General features: G+C 42.0%; 1 protein-coding gene across 9 annotated transcripts; it reads right to left on the bottom strand.

The window, feature by feature from the left end:
• Nucleotides 1–43: 43 nt before the first annotated feature.
• On the bottom strand, nt 44–9,713 carry PACRGL (parkin coregulated like). 9 transcript variants are annotated; one of them, XM_068149292.1, is made up of 9 exons: nt 9,489–9,577; nt 8,426–8,489; nt 7,721–7,920; nt 6,841–6,908; nt 5,250–5,340; nt 3,922–4,056; nt 3,249–3,356; nt 2,160–2,240; nt 44–1,615 (listed from the first exon to the last, which is right to left on the bottom strand). In XM_068149292.1, the coding sequence occupies exons 3-9, from the start codon at nt 7,859–7,861 to the stop codon at nt 1,559–1,561; spliced, it is 681 nt and encodes a 226-aa protein (XP_068005393.1). In that variant the 5' UTR covers nt 7,862–7,920; nt 8,426–8,489; nt 9,489–9,577; the 3' UTR covers nt 44–1,558. The 9 variants fall into 9 exon arrangements, with proteins under 9 accessions (XP_068005393.1, XP_068005397.1, XP_068005391.1 ...); XM_068149296.1 differs by having other exon boundaries at nt 7,721–7,884; XM_068149290.1 differs by having other exon boundaries at nt 8,437–8,489.
• Between the last annotated feature and the right edge of the window lie 3,712 nt (nt 9,714–13,425).

The following is a 13,425-nucleotide window of genomic DNA, read 5'->3' as shown; positions in this document are numbered from 1 at the left end:
TGAGAGTGCTGCAGAAAGCGTGACGGGGGATTCATGAAGCAGGAAGAGAGTCGAAAAAAAACTATCAGGTATCTATTCTGGTGTAGAGATGGGAAGTTAGAGGCATGTTGAAGGCTGCTCTGCTATCACCAGTGTAGGATAAGAGTAGTACAATACATGTACACCTGAAATCTGCTGTAGTGTGTTTGTGTAAACTAAATGTGCACATTTTGTAAAAAAAATGAAAATAAACCTGATGAACACCAAGCAGTGTGCTGCATTCTCCTGAGCTGGTTCATCTGAAGAAATAGAAGATACATATTTGGCAACAAATATGGTGTGGTTTGTTGTTTTTAAAGCTTAAGTGCATAGATCTTGACATAGCACAGCTCTGATCCCAGCAGAAATCTTAGCACAGTCAGGAGTAAGCTTCATTTCCTGAACACTGTGAACTTTCTGTCACATGACACTCTTCAAATATCCTCTGCAACAGCATCTTCAGATGACAACCAAAACCCCAACCCTTCCAACAACTTTCCTCAGGGGAAACAAATCCTGTGGTAAATTTTGTTGCTTCAATCAGTTCTCTCAGAGTAGCTCAGATGCCAACAACAGGGACCCTGAACAACATTTATTACAAGACCCGTTAGAAATTATATTGCAATTAAGTTCAAACACAGTCACAGACAAATGCTGCACCCTCCACGGCTCGAGGGACAGGTAAGCTCCTTCTGCAATCTTTGTATTGTCTTCAACTGGTATTTTTTTCACAGGTGTCCTGCTGAGAATTCATAAGCTAGTCCCAAGAATATGTGTGGCAGCACAATACAAATACTGCAAAGTTGCCTTCTACATCTGACTTGAATTCACTAAGGAGGACTAATCAGTTGATCAAAACCTAGGATGAGGCTTTATGCAGGAACCTGATGCCACTGCACTGCATTCTCCAGAGCCTGTCCAGCTTCTCAAAACAATGTGCTGAGAAAGCACTGTGCAAATTAATTCCTTTTGTACCATATGCTACCTGTTCAGTATGTTCAGCTTCACACCTTTAAAGGCTGACCCTCAGGAAGTCTAGGTGAGTTCTCACAGCTCTACATGTAATCCAGTAAGTGCTGATGAACCCAAACTGCATCCATCTGTGCCCATGGCACAAAGTAAGTTATGTTTCAGAAGTGGGCATACCTATGCAAATTAACCCCTAGTTACTATGTAAACAATTACAGCCAGGCTAGTTTGCATCACACAAATGTACAAAGCAGATGAAGTGCTGCAAATACATTAAAGGAAACACTAATTTACAACAAATAGAATGACTATTTACTGTGCTTTCAAAGCAATAGCCAGTTTGTCCGTGTCAGTGTGAGTGCAATGCATGCACAACCAGCAGCCACTACAGACAGAATTACTGTCCCTCAATGACATAGTCACAAACTGTTAGGGCTTTTCCCACCTTCCATCGTACTAAAGAACTGTGATTATGTTAAGAGGCTCTATCACACTCCAACTGTCAGTGACGTTCACAGGCAGTTTCTTCCCAAACTTCACCTTGCAGTAGGAATCACTACAGCTGTCTTCTTCAAGAGGCGACAGAACAATAGGTTGGAATTTTAGATTTGATGATAGCCACAGTTGCCTGGTGGTGAAAATATAACAGATTTAAACATAACAAGGAGAACTGGCACTGCAAGAGAGACAGAAAGGTATTTAGGCTCAGAAAAAGGAAGATGAAGCCTGTATCCTAGGCATATTGAGGCAAGATTGAGTCAGGTGTCAATGCTCCAGAAGCTATTTACTAGTTGACGTTTGGTGAATTCTTGACTCACTTTTCACAGGCATCAACCTTACCCTCTGGTCTGTACAAGAAGCTCACATGCTTCACTTAGCATAAGCATCTAGTTTCTAAATGCTGCAATGCCTAACATGGGAGTAAGAATTTATATTAGGCATCCTGGATCTTGCTTCATGCAACTAACCTGTTTGTTACACCAGTCTGAACCCTAGAAAAAAGTTTAGAGCCCTTAGACAAATGGAGAATTGTCAAGAAAGAAGACTCTCATTTAACCACTAAGTCTGCATAAGCCTCCCAAGGAGGACAATAAAATGTTCCAAGCAACTTCCAAGAGATGGAAGTTGTTCTGGCAAAGTTGCATTCACATGTGCAGATTATTCAGACTCACCTTTCCACCACACTGCTCCAACTTCTGTAAAGCAGTAGTAATTTTTTCTTTAAATTTCTTGTCCATTAATCTCCTTGAAAGCTATTGGAAAAGTAGAATGAAAGTTTGTGGCAAGATATAGCACAATATATGCAAAGAGGCTAACATAACTCTACTGCCTTATTTCATTTTATGTTGGGAAACTTAAAGCCAAAAAGGCATCACTTTAGAGCTTGTAACTGATGTCAAAGTCAACCTAAAGAAAATAAGCTATCCACTGATGAGAAACTTGAGTTCAGAGAAAGCCTAACTGTTAGGCAAACAGAAAATAAACTGCTTGATTTAATGTTTTTTTCTTTTAGCAAAAACCTGTGGAGAGGTATCAGCTCTAAGAACCCAGTTATCTTCACAGCACTGGCCATGTGAAAAGTGAATACATTTTTCACATGAACCAAAACCTACTGATTGTAATTGAAATACTTGAAAATCCCCACACAGCCCCAACCTGTCTCCTCTGCTGTAGATAGCGAAGAGGTCCTCTTGTTTTGCTGTGAAAGTGCACTTTGGAAGCAGGCTAAACAAAACCACAAGAAGCCTGTCTGACAGAGGAAGGATGACTGCAGGAGGACTAAGCATTAAAAAAATACTTCCCATAACCCCACTCTCTGTTTAATCAACAAAACCTTTGTGCAGAATTCTCACCTGAAGGAAGTTGGAATATTTGCTTATGCTAATTTATTGAAACTCTCACACAGGCTCTAAAAGAGTCACATGTAAAATGCAAACCTTCATTCGGCAAGAATCATAAACTTCTGTTCAAAACATAGCATCTAGTTCACCTCAGGCTTGAATCTGGCATTTTTCTCAATAGCAGAGACAGCACTTCCCTTATTCTCCAATTTATGTTGCCAACAGGTTTTGGGCCTTGCTAGAACCTGTAAGTCACCATTTTACTGAAGATTGATAGACTTACACAGAGGAAGATAGGAAGCAGTGCTTTTGTGGAACTGCTGAGCTCTCCACTTAAATTGGTGCAGAGATTATTATAGATACCTCAACAAAAGTACCATAAAACCCCAGATGATTTGTTACTACAGCATTAAAACTTACATTTGAGAGAGGATGCTTAAGGTGATCGTTAAGGGATGGGCCAACAACAGCACTCAGCTGAACTAAAGCATCCAATCCCCTCCCGAATACTTCATCATCTGAATGGGCCTTTAGAGGAGCAAAAAGAAAACCCTGTCATAAATACTTGTACAAAAGCACAGGTTCTTCAAGCTGCAATCACTGCATTATGGTTCATTAAGATTAAACCCCCTGTGCTACTGCTATTTTGTACACTGGTACAGGTTTAGAAATACAGCTACAGAACGACTGGGTATTAGCAGCTGAAGGGAACGTTTAAAAACCAAACTATACTTTTAAAGTAGAAAACAAAAGTATCCACCAACTTGCATTTCTTCTGAGACCAGGAAACTAATAATCTGTTATTGATGAACCTGAGTTTCCTGGAGCAATGATTTCACTGCTTCCCAGCATATCAGAAAGAACTTTCTAACTGAAGGTATACTGAAATAAGAGACAACATTTTTGTTACAAGTGTAATGAATCCAGGGTGATCCCTGTGGAATGCAAACCCAAAGCCCATGCAGCAGATTTACCATGTTAATATTTTGCATGTAGTCCCCCTCAGAACAAAAGGGAAAAAAACCAAACCAAACCAAATACAAGTAAAACCCATTCAAATCTCTGCATGCAGAGTAAGCCATAGAAGACATACCAGTGCAGCCTTTAATACTGGCACTAGACGAGGCAGCAAGGGAATTGCTTTTTCACAAGCACCTTCAACCATAAGTAAATCTTTAAAGCCCTCCTTTGAAACAAATGTGTAGGGATGTTTTGTCTCTCGTAGACCCTGTTGCAAGTGTAAAACATTTGCTTAAGAGTGAGCCTTCTTTGAAACAAGCAACCAACCAACATAAAACCACAAAGCATTTTAGACGAGCCACACAGCAGCAGGATCATGCTCAGATTTTGTCCCATCAGTTCAACACATAAAATGCACTAACTCCCCCATGTGGAGCCAGTGAGCACAACTCTGCTCACACAACACTCATCTTGCTTTTGGAACAGCGACTGTTAAAACTCACATTATGAATACTGCCAATTCAATCAATATTTGGACATCATGACCTTTAATCTAACTACCCAAGGTCATTTTTTCAAGTAGACCATGAACAAGAAGAGGCTGTTGGTAAATGTTTTTCCACCTTGAAGGCAAAAAAAAGCAAAGCAAAGCAGGTGCACTGTGGAAGAAGACACCCCCCCCCACCACCACCTGCAAGACTAACAACTTGTAAATGGTACAAACGAGCACTTCTCATGAAGAAGTGACTAGAAGAGATTGAAGACTTAAAGCCCTGTGTCTGAAGTCTCTCTTCTTTCCATGACAAGAGCTCCAAATTACTTTAGGCACTGACAGCTTTGTTTAATCTCACCCAAAAAAATAAATCCTGAACAAGCACCGCCAGCACAAGCAGCCAGAAAAATGCCCCAACCCCCATTACTTCATCCTATCTATCACACTAGGTTCAACATTTATTTAGACTCCTGGAACATGTTTGGTGATAAATGTCACAGATGATGTTGAGAAAAAGAATCCTGAACATCAGTGGACGAGCAATAGCATGCATTATTTACAGGCCCCTATTTCTCCTGTATGAGTTCAATCTATCATGAGAGCACTCTTACTTCAGTAGGCAGGCTTTATGTTCCAAAAGAATAAAAACAACTTTCTTTACAAAAGAACCTGCAAGGCCACAAATAGATTGAAGTACTGCATTCAACAGCTGGGAATCCGAGATGAAGCCATGCCTTTGGTCAGTAACTCACAGATTAAATGGCTCTACTTAGCACTTTCAGAATGCTCTAACCAAACAATCCCAAATGGCAATGGTCTTGTCCATCTTCATTCACACAAGATGAAAAGAACAAATGTGTGAGTATAATTCCCTAGCAGGGCTAAGTTAGGTAGCTTAGCTTGTTAGAAAATGCCATTTGCAACTCAGAAGTCCTGGGTCCTTAACTTGGCAAGAAAATTTGGTTTACCTCTGCCAGTGTTAGCAGAAGAGGATCAAAGGGAAGAGTTTCAGGGAGGCATTCCCACTGCAGTTTGTGCTTTACTGAGCCATGCACTAACCTACACAAAGAAAAAAGTTTTAGCAAATTAATATTTGTTGTGAATAATTTTCACTTCAGATCACCATTTGCTATGCAATAGTACTGTAACATCATACACACCATTTCAAGGCACACTGCTCTTAGTGAAGTGCATAATGCTATTTAACAGTGCAATGATCATAAATCCCAAATACAGCAGTTTTCAAAAGCCAAACCACACAGAAATCAGCAACAACAGTTATTAAAATTACAGCTGGCTCTCATACTGACACAGAAGATGCTCCCTTTGCAAAGTGTCTTATTGTGATAAGTATCAAGAAACATTTCCCTCAAATGACAACTGGTAACGAAACCCGTCAAAACTGAAAGGAAATCATACTGAATTCCTAAGTTACTACTATGACACAGATAAAAGCTACATATTAATGATCATTTTATACATGTGTCTATATATATGTATTAATCACACAATATGTATGGTTGGAAGAGACCTCAAAGCTCACCCAGCCCAACCCTTGACCCAGCACTGCAGGGTCAACACAAAACCACGTCCCTAAGCACCAGATCCACATGCCACTTGAACACCCCCAGAGACAGCAACTCCATCACTGCCCTGGGCAGACCATTCCAGTGTCTGAGAACCCTTCAGTGAAGAAGTATTTCTCAATACCCAGCCTAAACCTCTACTGGCACAGCTTGAAACCATTTCCTCTAGTCCTGTTGCTTGTCACCAAGAAGAAGAGGCTGCCCCCTCCTTGCTCCATCCTCCCCTCAGGTATTCATAGAGGGTGATGAGGCCTCTCCTCAGCCTCCTCTCCAGTCTGAAGAAGCTCAGCTCACTCAGGTGCTCCTCACAGGTCATGTGCTCCTGGCCCTTCACAAGACTCGCTGCCCTTCTGGTTACATAAATCGCCCTCATGATTACATAATTTTTTGTTAAGTATCTCTGCACCCACTTGCCACAACACTAAAGTGCTTATTGTCTAGGCAAGTACATAACAGAACAAAGTAACTTAAAACACCATGGATTATTATCTACTGACAAGTAGATTTGTTACTATCTGATATTGCTGACAGCTATAGGATTCAAATACTCCAGAAACCGTTGTCATTCAGACAAAAAGACTGCAAGAGGCCTACTTAACAAAATGCTAATTTCATTATCTTTGTTAGTAGGGAGAAGTAAACACCATTACCTCAGGAAATCAATTTCTTTCATGATGGAGGTTTAGCAAATCAAATCTGCAAATACCTAACTATTGTTTGAAAGTGAGGCTTCAGTATTAGCACAGCATTAAAAAAAAGGAACCAAAAAACAGGAGACTATTTTAAAGATAAGAAAAAGCACGGAAAATTGCTCTCTGCTTTGAATAGAGTTCAGTATAAGAAACCTTTTCAGCAATTAGTGGAAACAAACAGCCTAATGGAAAAATGAAACATGAATAAATACATTTCCATCTGTTTAATTCTACCTAATCATGATATATATTTACATAAAAAAGCAACCAAGGCAACACACCTGCAGGGGATGCCACCTGTGGCATATACAGCAGCAAATGCAGACCGGCGTTGAGAAGAACCACCAAACTGTGAGGACAGAAGGGAACAAAGAGCATTACTTATTGAGAGCAGGCATGCTGGATAACTAATAGGAACATGTTAAACCTGCAGTTTGCCAAAAAATGAACTTAGCCATATTGATTCTAAACTTAAGCAGATAAGTGTACCACATACCTCTTCTTCACCCTAGAGCTGCAGTTCTTTTTATCAGACAGCTGCTTTTCAGACCCATCTGGCTAGGAAGCCATGACAATGAATAACTAATGCACAGCCAGTGCTCTGCTGATGGAATGCCTTTAGTTTTCTATTTTCTCTTGTAAATCTAAACCCAGATAGGAGTTATCTCCTTACCTGATTAAGGCCCTATTGTTTTCCTGATGCTCATATTGTTGTCATATGGGAACATACAGAAACCAGATTTACTCCAGTTCTGTCTTGAACTGAGTAGGACAGAAGTACAAGGTGGGAAGATGATATAAGGGTACTGTAAATCAGCAGGGAGGCTCATTCTGTGTGAGAATCTAGAAAACTAAGAGCTTCATGAGAGGAAGGCCTGAACAGAGGTGTTTGGGTTTTTTTAAGTACCTAGGGAATATAAAAGTTCCCATTCAAACCATAACTGTACCAAAGCTCCTCTTTTCATAAAGTAATAAACATATTACACCTCAGGCATTTGAGTTTAGAAGTTAGGGGCTGTGTCATTAAAAACAGAAGTTCAAATTTACAACACAGGACCAAAGAAGCACATCCTGCATGTGGAAATGGAAATGGAAGGAAATCCCTTCCAACAAGAGATCTGTTTGGAACAAACAGACTGAAAACTCCCCACCAGTACATACCGGATCAATAGTTTTAGGATTCAGCTTGTCACTAGGCTTTGGCTGTGGTTTAACTGCAGATTCTGGAGAATGTGCTAAAGGAGAAGACGTCTTACTTTTCTGCACTGCAGCCTTTGGTTTCATTTGGATGCCTGATGACATTATTAGAACATTTCTTCCTACAACTGAAGAAGATTATAAGCTTAAAGTGATTTTCATTCCTGCAAGAGAGAATAGCAAGGCTTAGAATCCCCAAAGACTGAGATGAACATTCAATCAAGAAAACCTGGATGAGCGTACTCGAAAAGAAACCCTTATTCCTCAGAAAAGGCAGGTTTTCAAATGTTAAAAATTAGAAAGTGTGAAAATGTTAGTTCTGGATAAATATTTCTGCTTCTAGTAAGAAGTGACAAGGTCCCAAAACTTCTGCAGATATGGCATGTCATTATGACTCAGAGAAAGAATGAAATGTGGTGTCTCAGTTTCACTGAATGCTGAGAAACACATAATAACCACTCTCAAATTAGCTACAACACAAGTGCAAAGCAAAATTAAAATGGAATGTTTAAATCAATACTTCCAGACTGATGATTTAATCAGAAGCAGTGATTCAAAGCAGTTCATCCCCACCCTTCCCTACAACTTTCAGAATACAGCCCATCTTCAGTGAGTCATTTAAAAAGCCAAACAGACAATTCTGTCTCTTCAGAACAGACAAAAACTTACATGACACTTACACAAACTCTTCTGTTTGTAAAATGCAAATCAAAAGCAGAAATCATTTGAAGTCCTAAAAGACAAAAAGTAAAAACACATACAAAGAAAACCTACTGATTTTGTAAGTGCCACTGCAATCACATCAGAGTTAGAAAGTACATTCTTAACTATCAGGAAAATGAGAATCAAAATAGACTTATACTAAAATGAAACCCCACCAGCTATGATTTTAACATTGGCATTATATAGCACAAAACAGTGCTATCAGCATCAACCTCTGAAATGCACAATTGCTCATAATGGGAGCAGTCATCTTGCTAACAGGAAGTACTTCTCTGAGAAAAGTATTCAAAAGTAATCTAGAGGCATTCAAATTCTTTTCCAAGGAGTAAACAAGGCACCTGCCAAGGACTTTGCTATGGTTTTCACTAATGACAACATCCAGAGGCATTTGAAAACTCATTGGTTGTACCCATCCAAGAATGGAAGCAACAAAAGGTGTGAGCACAGGCAGGAAACAGTTAGCCCTTTGCAGCAAAAGTAAAGATAGTAAAGGAGAGAGAGAACAAATGAGATAACATGGCAGTGCATTGGCAGAGGAGGAGGAGGCAGCAGAGTGGAGAAGTGAGTTTTCATGGGGAGGTCTTAGTCGTCAAAGCAAGATGAAAGCTCTTGTGTAGTCATGAGCTGGGAAAGTCACACGGGTTTGTGGGGAGATCAGAGAGCAGAACTGTCGTTGTGAATCGAACAAGTGACTTACAAGGTTTGACACAGAAGTTAACCATCCTGCTGACAGGATAAACACTTCAAGCAAAGGCCAGGATTCCTTAAACAGAAATAGAAAAGACATCTAGAAGATATCTTGCAAAGCTATGGCCTGGAGTTTGGGGCCCAGGAGAAGCTGAAGAAAGGTGGATCAAAGACGCAGGATTTTCAGGGCGTTGTTTTCAAGGCGAGGTTGACTTTCCCGCCTCAACTCTCAGCGTGCAGATTAGGGCCGCCAAGCACCGTAGCTGCCAAGAGGCTCAAACTGCAAAGCTCTAGCAAGCTGCCAAAAAGCCACCGGCCTTACCTCCATGAACCCCGTGAGACGCTGCGAGGTGAGCAGCTGGGACACGCCTCAGTGCCCTCTCCCTCCCCACAGCTCCAGGGCAAGCCCAGACGCAGGTGGCCAGGGGGAAGCGCCAGGCCGGTGGACGCCAGGCCTGTCGGGAGGTGAGACCGCTCAGTGCCCCTGGGGCTCCCTGCAGGAATGCAGGAGGGGACCCGGCGGCGACATGCAGGGCCCGGCCCCGCGCTACCGGCCGGCCACAACGCACCCGCCAGCGGGCGAGCGGCGCCCCGGAGACGCTTCCTGCCGGTTACCAGGGAAACTACGGGCCGCCGAGAGGCCAATCTTCCTCAGCACGCCGAGCCCCGGGAGGGGCGGCGGAGGTGGGCGGAGCGGCAGCGTCCCTCAGTGTCCCAGGCGCGCTGCGGGCAGCGTGAGCTTGTGGCGCCGGGCAGCGGAGCCGTGGGGCTGGTGGGCATCGCTGTGTCGTGCTGCCAGCTGTGGCGCCGGGGCGGCCGAGCAAGGCTGGGAACTGCCGAGGGGCTGAGGCACGGACTTAACTAGTCAGAGCTCAGTGCTTGCTGAAGAACGATCTAAAATACGATTAAAGGCTAAAAACATGAGATAGTTGTAACGGGGCCGGGGCGCTGGCGCCCATGTTTATGCACTTTTCTTCCCAGGGGAGACAGGGTTTGGGGAATACTTTTATGTCTATGCGATGGAAGTTTGGCTTTCAGGGGCAGGGCCACGGCCACATTCCTATTTCTAATTATTTTTGTTCAGAATAAAATGACGGGAAATTAAATTTTAGCGCCACCCCATCCTATTTTTTTTCCTTCCCCCCAGCTGATCCACTCGTACAATGCTGACATCTCCGTCACAGCATGCATGCAAACACCATCACACCTGAACATGCTAAAGGACCTTGTGTCAAAAGGCTGTGGGGTTTTTTCCCTCTGTGGACCCTGTTGATCCTGAGAGTGCTTTCTTCAAGGTAGATGTTTACTCCTTCATGCAATCAACAACAGACCTCCAAGCAAGATGTTGTCATGGTTTGCTTACGTTGTGTGGGATACAAGCTTCCTACTGCTGCATTCATTCCCACCATTTCCCAATTTACTAAGAGAAGCTGTACTGCTGATTTTCCCACAAAAACAAGCAAACAACGACAAAACCCACAAAGAAACCCACAAAACCAAAGCAAACCAAAGCAAAGCACTGCTGGTGCTGAAAAGTCGTTGTCAGCTCTTTGAAAACTACCTTTTGCCATAGGTTTTGGGCTAAAGCTGGCATTTCATAACTAGTTTTATCTAACATAAACAGTTTGTATCTGCCCATGATGGGCAGTGGTGAGGCCATTTGACGTGTTAAAATACAGGGCTGAGTAACAGGATGCCTTTGAAATGCATTAGATGTGGAAGACACTTTTTGGAAACACAGAAGGGGAATAAAAGTACAAATAATCCCAGAATGGTAGGGGTTGGAAGGGTCCTCCTGAGATGATCTAGTCCAAGCCATGTGCTAAAGCAGAAGGGAAGATACCTGTTTTATTTCTGAGTGTTTTTAACAAAGCCAGACATTACAGTGCTTTCACAAAATCTCTGAAGGCAGTGGAGGAATGGATGTCTTTTTACCCAGACATTTGAAAAGCTGGTAAATGATGTGGGGAAAAATCCAGTATTTGTAAAGCAGACCATGCAGGTCTTTGAAAATCACACCACAAAAGGCAAAGAGCGTGATCATCTCCTTAATAAGGTAAAAAACACAAACCAAAACAAAAGAACTTCTTTTCTGAGCAAAGTTTCTTTTTAGATGGGTGTTTTAGTATCACTTTGTACATAGATCTGCTATGGTTGCATTGTGAGTGCAGAGAAGGCCACGGCTACATTCAGACATGGAAGAAAGTAGTAGCACAATTCCTAAGTCAGTGGGGGGTATGAATCGCTGTGTTGCATGAGACAAAATACCACTCAGCAGATCTGTGGAGTCAGCGCTCCACACTCCCACTGAGCTCCCCGAGGCACAGAAATGACTGGGTTATAAACGACCAGCAAGACTCCAGTCCCTGTGCAGGAGCAGGACTTCGTTCAGGGTTCAGTCAGTTTCCTGAAAAATGCACAATAAAAGAATGCTGCAGGGTGGTGCTGTGTGTGGTGTGACAGGCAGTCCTGCTGCGCTTCGCATGGGGAGTGCACGGGCAGCACTGCTCGCCGTGCAGTGAGATGGGGTACGTGAAATCAGTCTAAGAGATACCTGCTGCATTGTGATTGCCTGATAGATATGTGTCCCTTGATGTCTTGGGGCGTTTCATCTCCTGAACTGGGTGAAATTGCTGCACCTGGCTCTGAAGGAATTACCTTTGTGCAAGGAATTACCTTTGAGCCGTGAGGTTCTGCATCATGGTGCAGCACCAGCACATCCTTCCCCATGCCGGGGCACTCCATGCAAGACATCACTACCTGCATCCTGAAAGAAATGTCATCACTCATAGGAGTGTGCTAGGTGAGCATATAGGAATTTGAAACTGAGAGCTTACTCTGCACTGATCACTTCCATTTTCAAAATAGCAATGCTCAACCAATTTAAATAGAGCCAATGATTAATTAATTATCACTGCTGATAAATCCAATATGCAATTTGATTTTTTTTTAATTAGTCACAGTTAAATACTGAGAGGGAGGAGAGTTCACCAAAGTGAAATGGATTCTGAAGCTTATGAAATTAAATCTGAGGCTTATTGGGATATGGCTAATTAAAAGAACATCACATAAACCAGCCACGTGTTAGATCTTCTTGTCTGAGCATATTTATACTTTTGCTACTCTAATTCGTTTGATGTGGTTTAGGCTTGGGCTGTGCCAGTGCCAGCTGTGAAGTGGTGGGGAGAATATTTCTTCACAAGTGCAGACTTTCGAATATGGAAGGAAAGGAGGTGGTATCTGAATTTCTCTCCTCCTTTCATTAATTGTCATTGTCAACACTTCCCCCTCTCTTTGTAGCAGCCTTTTTGCCAGACAGTAGGTGGTTTATACTGATTTGTTTGCTACATTTTGCTAAACACAAGAAACCGATTGCCACAGACTGAAACATTTATTCCTTTTACATCTTATTTTATTCTTTAATATTCATCTAATAATATACAAACCAATATCTTTTCCTTTATTATTTTAGAGGTTTCTAACCCCAATACAATTGTGACTCCAACTGAGGGCTTGCAACTCTTACAATTAGTAAGAACAGTAAAAGAGCAAAACACGTTCCCTTAACTCAACATACTTGGTAATCCTTTTTATTTCTCCAGTTTCTCTGAAGAGCTAGGAATTCTCCCTGGTCTATCAAAAAGTACACATGTAAAACTGAAATCTCCAGGAGTATTTTTCTTAGATAGTCATCAAACACCATTCCCCATAGCTTTCATCCTGCCTTAACCACTCTACATGCTTTATAAACAGTGCTGTGTAAAAGAGAAGTTATTTCACAGGATTTGGCAATAAAAGAGCTACAAAACAGACCGCAGGTTCCTCTGCAAAGATTTAGGTGCTCCTGGTGCTGTAATTGACAAGTGATGCATCAGATGATTAGTTCAGCGCAGCTGCGCTGGGAACCGAGTGGACGTTTTTCCTAGCTGGGTTGCAGAGGGCAAGAACCAAATCAGCGGCAGCTGCTGCAGTTCTGCGTTTGCCCACTTGGTGGCAGTCACTCACTGCCTGGGCAGCCACTCCTGCCCTCTCCCAGGAGCTGCTGCGTCTCGGCCTGGGGAAAGGAACTAGGGAAAAACACAAAGTTTTCTGTTACTTCAAATATCAAAGGTAGTAAAATAGATGACGATTTTATTTATTTTAAATGGAAATGGAAGTATTTCATATTTCAGTTGTCAGAGACGGGTTCTTTGTTAGGAAACTACTACTACTACTACTATTATTATTATTATTATTATTATTATTTTTTTTTTTTATTA

This window comes from Melanerpes formicivorus, unplaced genomic scaffold, assembly GCF_026170545.1.
Source record: "Melanerpes formicivorus ecotype bairdi unplaced genomic scaffold, bMelFor1.0.p_v2 SCAF_18, whole genome shotgun sequence".
NCBI lineage: Eukaryota > Metazoa > Chordata > Aves > Piciformes > Picidae > Melanerpes > Melanerpes formicivorus.
Note: the sequence above shows the minus strand (reverse complement) of the source record. Positions and strands in the feature narration are given on the sequence as shown.